Raw genomic sequence first — 9,018 nt, forward strand, 5'->3', positions numbered from 1 at the left:
CCCCAAAAAAAAAGAAAAGAAAAGAAAAGAAAAAGAAAGAAGAAAAGAGAAGGTGAAAGCTAATGTACGGGAAAATTATAATTAAAAGAGATTAAATGCAGATATTATTTTAAAATAATGTTCTGTTTATTCAATCTGCTTCCAGATCCGTATTAAAGGATTGTTGGTGTGGGTTAAACTGTTAAAAAATCTTGATATAAATATTTTGATAAGAAACAAAACTTCATTGATAATTAAAGGAAAGTGCAATAGAGGACAAGGAGTCCTCACACAACAAAATCAAAAGCACAATAGACAAAACAATATACATTATTCAAACTGTTTCTTATCAGTTTATCTTTAGGACGAACTGTAATCTAACCTCCATAAACTTCTTCCTTTTTTCGAGAAAGAAAACCTTAACTATAACTGCAAATTGTGATATCCCCAACACACGAACAATGCCAACTTCTAATCAGCATTTTTATACAAGTAAAGATGAATACGATAAAGGTGCTAATCTTTCAGGAAGAACAGCATAACAAGCACATCCCTGAGAAAGAAATCAGCTAAATAGACCAGCGGGAAAGGATGAAAATTATTAACTGCTATGTGATAGGGACTTACCTCAAGAACGAAAGCAGCAATCCAACCAAAGTGCTAAAAAGCCAAGCAACAATTCCGTACTGCAGAAATGTGGAATATAAGAAACCAATCAAAAGTCATTTATACCCTTACGAATGTCAAAAGTTTACACAAAAAAGGAACGAACAGATAAGGTACAAAGTACAAACTAGGCATGCATTAATGGAATAAAGAATAAGGTAGCTACAATAATTAGTCAAATACTACAGCCAAAAGAAGCAGAAAAGGAAAGCAATCAGCTGAAGTTCTTGAATGGGGAAACTAGCGGCAACAAGGCCGGGCAACAGAAACTTCCCCCACCCCTTAAGAATTCCCAATAGGTTTGTTATACGCAAACGATCAGCCACATATTTAACCTGCTTTTACTGACCACTACACCAAAAAGACAACACACCAGACCAACACCACACCCTCAAAACTTGTAACAGTAGTAACTTGTCTAATGAAGACTGCAGTTTCATACCTTGCGGGATTTTGAGGGCATGGCCATTTCTTCAGCTTGAAGTGACCGGTAAAAAGCCATGATGGAGCACACAACAGGAGATAACAACAGTACCGCAAAGCCAAATTCAAACTAACAAGCAGAGTCCCACAATTATATGTTAGCAGATATAAGGACAAATTTAAATCAATCTCAAGTATGTTTATCCTACGTGAGGAAACAAAGACATAAACCATCAACGATAAACCGCCTAAAATACAATATATTATCGTAAGAAAGCTGCGTTTACCTGTTGGTGAGTGGCATTTATTATTCTGATTGTCTTCGGACGGAAAATTGCGACAAAAACTGTTTCGAGGATAAAGACAAAACTAAACAGGACCCAAGCTCGCTCTGGGATTCCTGCTACGTGGTGCAAAACGAGTCTGCATAGTTGAAGCCATTTTTCAAGCCCGTGAAGTCTTAGTTCTTCCGATAAAGAGATTTGATTAGGTAAAGCATTCTCAACACTGTTGGAATCGATAATTGTGATATCAGTATTGTCACGATGATCTCTATCAGCATCCAAACTACTTCTCTGAAGTAAGGCAAGAATAGTTGGATCCAAGCTCTTCTCTTTCAACATCATAGCGAAGTTCGGATCCAAGCCTTTATCTTGGAGTAGGCTAGCAAGTTCACGATCGCCTTGTCTTGCCCTTCGCTTCAACATAGATGTGATCCTTGGGTCATTCAACCTTTCTTGCAATGCCAAAGCTAAATTCAAATCTAAAGTTTGTTGGTTTGCAGAGTTGGACGTGCTAGATTCACAGCCTTGGCTTTCAAGACCACTGCTAGAACAAACCACCAATGAGTTGTTTTGATCAAAGTTTTTATCAATTAAGGATGATCCTACTTCTTGCTCTTGAAGTACTGAACGACAAGAACTACTACGTAACGCTAAACTTGGTCTTCCACTATCTATGCTCTTGTCACTATTAATCCCCTCATGAGAACTTGCCGTTCGACACAGAATATTATTCCAATTGTTCGCATCAACCACACATTGCGTTGTGCTCCTGTTGCTTAATTCAACACCATTACTAAGAGGACCAGCTTCAACACTACTACTGCGTTTCATACTTGAGCCGCAACCTTCAGATGAGCTTGATGAACTGTTCTGCTCTTTCCTACGAAATCCCTCCCTAAGACGAATCACAGTGCTTTGTAGGGCATCTCTCCTTGCAGCCAATGGATTTGTCACGGAAAAATGACGAGAAACAAACGCTCCTGATAGCACAGATGCCACAACTGCATAGCTCACACAATGCCCCAAGTACCTAACAAAATTGAAAAATGGCAACAGCTTTGACAACCGTAAACCAAATTTGAAGGCATTTATAATTAGATCTGCAATGTAATAACGAACCAGTAGTGGACTCCAAAGCAGATAAGAAATACTCGTGATGTGCCAGCAACAAATAGTGCTACAACACGACTATGAAGGAGCTGGAACCCATACAAGCATGCCCCCATGTTCCAATCTGTAGAATTGTATATAGACAAGAATTCATGTATAATGCCTAGAATATCGATGTTTATCCCTTTCATAACTCAGAAAATTTATATATGAGAATTAAAACAACTAGAAAAAATAAAAAAGACATGTATATTGTCCAACAAACCAAGAATGATAACAGCAACTGATGTGGTAGCTCCAAGCCAACGTTCTTCCTCCGCAGTTAGACCATATAAGATGGAGTATACAAGAAGCACCAAAAGTGAACCAAGGTAGAGCAGCAAAAGATGTGAAGCCCTGCACGCAAATTACAAGATTTAGGGAAGTTAGGAAAAAGTATTGACATAAGATTGAGATTAGAGAAATATGACTATGCACAACAAATGCCACTTATCAATAAACATAGTTAAAAAAATTTATTCCAATTAGAGACTGAACCAAGCGTGCCCTACCACTTGATTTGGTGATAAAGACTTGAAAAGGGGGAAACAAAATGGAGATATCAAGACTTCAAGCAAAAGTACACGAATTTTACAAAAATAAACAAAGGAATAAATGCTTTAAAAATTAACCAACTACTTTCGTCTTGACACTAATCCTATAGCCAACTTGGTCTCATCTAAAATATGTTTTCTATATATACACATACATACATATAAATGTATGCTTATATATAGTAATGGAAAAGTAGAGAAGAATTTTAAGAAGTAGGCTGATAAAAGAGAGACAACAGCTGTTGGCAATAAGAAAGACGAGAACACTGAAAATCCTAGAGATTAACTTATAAATTTAGACAAAAGGAACATAAAGGCATATAAAAATTTGCTATTAGGACTTGCCTGCTAGATTGCCGAGGATATAACTCATTAGGGTCTGGTGGTTCTGGTAAACAAGCCACGGGACCCACTTCTATACAATCAGAATAAGCAAATTTATATGCTTTCCTTACATATTCATCCACATCTAAGCCATTACCTGCAAAAATTCATAAGAGGAAACTTACCAAAAGAAAAGAAAGCAACGCCAAAAAGGAAATTTGTAAGGAATAAAAAAAAACTAAAAAACTAAAAACTAGATATTATTTAAGTAGTGAGATTCACTCGTTGATTCGAAGCTTAAAAAAAAAAGAAACCAACTCCCAGAATGAAATTTGACGGCAAAAACTACAGATAACTAAGACAGTGAGATTCACTTGTTGATTGGGAAGCATAAAGCATGGAAGCAAATACCAAGATAAGATAATTGAAGTACCATTAAACAAAATTCTACATATGAAGAGCATGTTGATTGCTAAGGCAATTGCTGATACACCAAAGAAGAAACCAGAAGGTGAATATCGCTGAGATGCCTTTGCACCAGCTGTAACATACACGGCACAGAGTTCGTATGCACAAAGAAGAGCAACTGCTAGAAGTAGAAGAACAGCAACAGCTCCTGTAAAAGTAACATTGAGGAAATCAAGATAGTCTTACTAGAGAAGGTCATTCAAAAAAAGGAACCCTAGAATGCTACAAATGATTGATTCATTGAGCAATGATCTTTCAGAAGCATGTTAGGCTTGAGCAAAGATCTTTCAGGACAAGGACTTTAAAAGCTTATTGCCTCTGACCTTGTTAGGGATTGGGATTCCTCATTTTTCTGCTTTTGCAAGGAAATCTATTCCTCTTTATCCCTTGTACGTAATTTTTTATTAAGAAATTTTTGTTTCAGCAACAAAAAAAAAAAAAAAAAAAGATATTTCAGAAGCATGATGTCTTCCGAAGTAACTAATTTCATCTCTTGTCAACCTACAACTTCAGTAGCTTATGATTCAAATGGATATCTGATTTTATAGGATCTTGAAAAGCCCAGATGTTAAATTCCCAAATGGCACATGTAAACAAAATAATAATAATAATAACAATAATAATAATGATAATGATAATGATAATAATGAGCATGAAAGTGTAAAACCGGTCCTAATAAATTTATCTTAATGTCTATCTTCTAAGGCATCCAGGAAAACAAAAAATAAATTACTGAGATGTCCGAGCCATTAGAGCGGAGTTTCACAAGCTTCTGTTACTAACCTGCTCCCAAGGCTCCCCCATAGAAGTAAAACAAACTTCAAGAAGGATATAGGACGTCAACAATCAAAAGAAAGCACTTACAAAGAACAAATACTAATTTTTTTTTTTCCCTGAGAACATCAAAACTAACGGAGTACCTCCCCAGTCTCATCAATTAATATATACCTAAAAAAGTTCAACGTTTGTGTTTAAGCTGGTTAATGAAATAACACTGCTAGAAAAGAACACCTGTTATTTCGATCATATTTCAAATCAAATATTAGTTTCTGCTTTTCAAATCAAATCTTAGTTTCTGCTTTTCATGCTAAGGCATAGGACTAATCCTCCCATTTCTCCAAAATTACTAAAACTTGTGCTCAGTTTACACCTCTCAAAAGATACAAATGGGTTAAACTCCTATCCACGGACCATGACATTGACTCTTGTAATTTTGCAACTATAACTTGGCACTCACACAACAAAGTAGTTCAAGCGATTTGCATATTTTTTGTAAAACATACTCAAAATATGAGTTAGAGCCTTGTTAAGATCAAGTGAAATGTCCTGTATATATTACACTGAACTATGCACCTCTGTAAAAGTTCTGAAGTCACGTGATCATGCTAACAAAGAAAAGTTTCACTGCACAGGAAAATATATATATATATATATATATAATCCAACTATATGAAATTAAAAGAAATACGTACTTGAGCTTTGCCACTGTGTTCTCCACCAAAGCATAATTGAATAAAAAGCCAATAAAAGAGCAGTTCCAGCCATTATTACAGCCAGACCAATTATGTCTCTGCCCAGTATTCCGATCAACCAGCCGCCCCAAATAATAAGAACCACAACTGGAGAAATCACAACAGCCCATGCAATGAGAGACAGGAAACCACACAATATATCCAGCTGTGGTCCTTGCAGGATATTCGGCCATTTTCTAGCAAAGATCCAACTGAAACACATGCAGAACAAGCATATGAAGAAAATTACAAACACAATAGTTTTAAAATTCATTAAAAAAACATAATTTTAAAAGAGCACAAAGAAGATTCTCCATGATGTGCTATCTTTTCAATCTACATTAATGGAAATTACAGAAGCAACATGGCTTCCTCATCCTTATCCTTGTGTAAATCACTTGGTTGCAAAAATAATTTAAAGTTTCACCTAAGAAAATGTCTATCATATAGTAGATACCCTGCCAAAACTTGACTATGCAGATACCGTATCCAATCTCTTACCCACCAATTTTCCACTTTAAGGTTATCCAACAACCCAATTACTGAGATTTTCTATTTGCCCATCCCCCAAAGGAAATAGACTTATGTGTAGAGAAGATAAAGACTACTATTATTCAAGCATCTAAATTCTAATAAGATATTTCCAAATGTACCAGTTAGATAATCCAAAATAATCTTTTAGAAGAAAACAAAGAAGGACGATGACAAAACTTAAGCAGTTCCTAGAATGTAATCAAAAGTCAAAACAGTTTTACAGCATATATGATACATCCAAAAGTGCCCAAAGTCATGTCCTTGCATTGCATAGTCCAACCATGGACTAAGAACACAGCATTCCTGCTTAGTTGGCCATGTTATGTACTCTTTCTTTAGTGTTCTAAAACGGGAAAATTCAAGCACTACCAAGCAAAAAACCTACCATTTCTTCTAAAAAAATTGTTGCCTTTCTTGATACTATTAAGCAAAAGAACATAACAGCCATAACAGTTAGCAAGCCAGAAACACGTTTCCACTAAGAAGAAGTGGCACCAATAAGATACTTTAAATTTCTAAAGAATCTCAAGTAACAAGAAGTAAAAGATGCTGACAAGACTTGTGCAGTTACTACGTCCTAACTCTGAATTAAGAGCATCATTTTTGTTTGTTTGGAACTTGGGGGGTAGGTGGACCGAACTCTAGGCCTCAACATTGGGGCGGGTGTGGAATTACCTCTAGGCTAAGTCTGCAACCTTAGTTAAAATACTTTTGCATCTATACACATCCAAATGTGTCCCTAACACAACCACAAGCTAAAGCACTGCATTTAAATTTTAAGCTTACACTTTTGGTCTCAGTGGAAAAAATTAGTAAAAAATGTGAACTGATAAATAGCCATTTCCAACACTAAAATGATACCAATTTGAGAATCCTAAGGTCGTGTTCTTTTCACCATTCAAATCACAATTCAACATTTTTGCTACCATGTTTTCTCTCATAAAAATTTGAATTTCAGCTCAAGTTTTTCTCTCGAACCCGCAAGAAAAAAACAAGGTGTGAACTTTCACTACAGTCCCTAGTTTGAACTAAAACTGTGTCCAAAATCCAAACATATAAGAATGTCCCAACAGCCCAACACTAAAAACAAAGGAAACTCACCAATTAGAGAGACAATTCTAAGCATTGTCCGTATAAAGGTCCAAGTTTTTTTTTTTTTTAACCAAAAACGTATACCCAAAATCCAACCATAATTGAAGGGGACAAAAAAAAAAAATGAATTTCAGCTCAAGTTTTTCTCTCGAACCCGCGAGAAAAAAACGAGGTGCGAACTTTCACTACAGTCCCTAGTTTGAACTAAAACTGTGTCCAAAATCCAAACATATAAGAATGTCCCAACAGTCCAACACTAAAAACAAAGGAAACTCACCAATTAGAGAGACAATTCTAAGCATTGCCCGTATAAAGTTCCTAGTTTTTTTTTTTTTTAACCGAAAACGTATACCCAAAATCCAACCATAATTGAAGGGGACAAAAAAAACTGCATTTTGTCTCATACTTGCGGCCTTGGAAACATAATAATTATAACAACAATGTGAAGTGAAAAATACCAATTTCGACACTAAAAATAAAAGGAAAAAAATAATTAAATCACCTGTAAATTCTCCAAGGCCTCCAATTGACTGCCCAGAGTAAAGAAAACGAAGCCAAACCCAAAACGGAGAAAATGGTCCCCGATATCACGCACGCCAACACCACCTCATGCTCATCGCCTTCCCCTTCCATGGCCGCCCACCTTCCTTCCTTCCTCTCTCGCCTCTGCCACAGCATGCAAAAAAAGAAGAAACAAAAACGTCCATGAACAAGAAATCGGAGAATTGAGGAATAAAACAGAGAAAAAGCGTTGCTAATTTCTCACCTCCTAGACTTGGATACACAGGAATTGCAGCTCCATCGTAGGGGAAACTAGGGTTTGGAGCTCAAGAAGACGAAGTAATAAAAGCTGAAATTTAGGTTGAAGCTGAGGCTAGGGCTTTCCTCAGATCAATTCGGAGACGAAGAAGAAGAAGAGGGAAAATGTTGAAGATTTCTAGGGTTTTGAGTTGTTTGGCTATGGTGGATTTTAGCTTTATCTTTGTTTTTTGTTTTTATTTCTCTGGGTTTTCTCACAGAGAAAGAGGAGAGAGAAGAAGAAGAAGAAACAAAGAGTAAAGATAAAAACCCTACTCTCCCTCTCTCTCTCTGTGTTTTTGTCTGTCAACTGTTAAAAAAATTCACTTTTTAATTTAATTTTTTCAAAAAATGGAAAAAAGTGAAAAGAGAAGAAAAAAAATTGGAATAATGATAATAATAAAATATGGAAATGTTTTTTTTTTTTTTCCAGACAGAGTGGTTAAAATAACAGCTAAATCTCCGTAGCTTTGTCTTTGCATGGCAGTCACACACGCTCTTTGTAACGGCGCGTGTGTAGCACGCGCCACATGAGGGTTGTTTTGGTAAAATTAAGGCTTTAGAAGCTGTCAACTGCTTTGGAGTTCTAACAAAAAAAAGAAAAAATTGCTTTAGAGTTGAGAGTGGGGATGACAAATTTTAGTTTATGGGTTTTTTTCTAGAAAGGAAAATAATAATATATTCTTTTGGGGAATAATTTGTGGGGCTTTTTATAAAATTGTTTTGAGAAATATAAAAAAAAAAAAAAAATTGTGTTTAAGAGTCAAAGTGGTTGCAAAAGGAAGTGATACCTTGAATTAGTAGGTAAGGAATTAGAATTATGTCCGACTGCCTGTCAATACCAAATTATTTGTTTAATTAGGTAAAAAGAACTTGGGAAGGTGGAAAATCAGTTTTTTAGTCTATTGGGAATTGACTTTGAAGACCCAGAAAGAAAACATTAAAATTAAAAAATTAAAAAAAAATTGTAAGACAAAGAAACAATTTGGGAGGGTGGAAATCATGGTGTGTTAGGTTGGTTGGAAAGGAATGGAATGGAATTCTAGTTTGATGTTTTGTTGAATTTATAAGATTAAAATTATTTTGGGTGAATCATCATTCCTTCCTCATATGGGAGGAATGGCCATTCTAAGTTCTTTTTTTTATTTTTTTTCATAATTACCCTTCAATATTATAATATAATTAAAATATATTATATAGTAGTTATATCTTATAATATATAATAAAAATATTATA

The 9,018-nt window shown here is 35.3% G+C and overlaps 1 protein-coding gene across 2 annotated transcripts in view; it reads right to left on the minus strand.

The window, feature by feature from the left end:
- Positions 1 to 7,975, minus strand: part of LOC21402072 (calpain-type cysteine protease DEK1) — an 18,183-nt gene extending 10,208 nt beyond the window's left edge. For both annotated transcript variants that reach the window (XM_024176248.1, XM_024176249.1), the window contains exons 1-10: positions 7,751 to 7,975; positions 7,487 to 7,650; positions 5,320 to 5,570; positions 3,813 to 3,995; positions 3,401 to 3,536; positions 2,728 to 2,858; positions 2,472 to 2,586; positions 1,356 to 2,382; positions 1,088 to 1,198; positions 607 to 665 (exon numbers count right to left, since the gene is read on the minus strand). In XM_024176248.1, the coding sequence (XP_024032016.1) occupies positions 607 to 665; positions 1,088 to 1,198; positions 1,356 to 2,382; positions 2,472 to 2,586; positions 2,728 to 2,858; positions 3,401 to 3,536; positions 3,813 to 3,995; positions 5,320 to 5,570; positions 7,487 to 7,617 (2,144 nt within the window). In that variant the 5' untranslated portion in view covers positions 7,618 to 7,650; positions 7,751 to 7,975. The remainder of the gene's footprint in view (positions 1 to 606; positions 666 to 1,087; positions 1,199 to 1,355; positions 2,383 to 2,471; positions 2,587 to 2,727; positions 2,859 to 3,400; positions 3,537 to 3,812; positions 3,996 to 5,319; positions 5,571 to 7,486; positions 7,651 to 7,750) is intronic.
- Between the last annotated feature and the right edge of the window lie 1,043 nt (positions 7,976 to 9,018).

Source organism: Morus notabilis, unplaced genomic scaffold (assembly GCF_000414095.1).
Source record: "Morus notabilis unplaced genomic scaffold, ASM41409v2 Scaffold176, whole genome shotgun sequence".
Taxonomy (NCBI): Eukaryota; Viridiplantae; Streptophyta; class Magnoliopsida; order Rosales; family Moraceae; genus Morus; species Morus notabilis.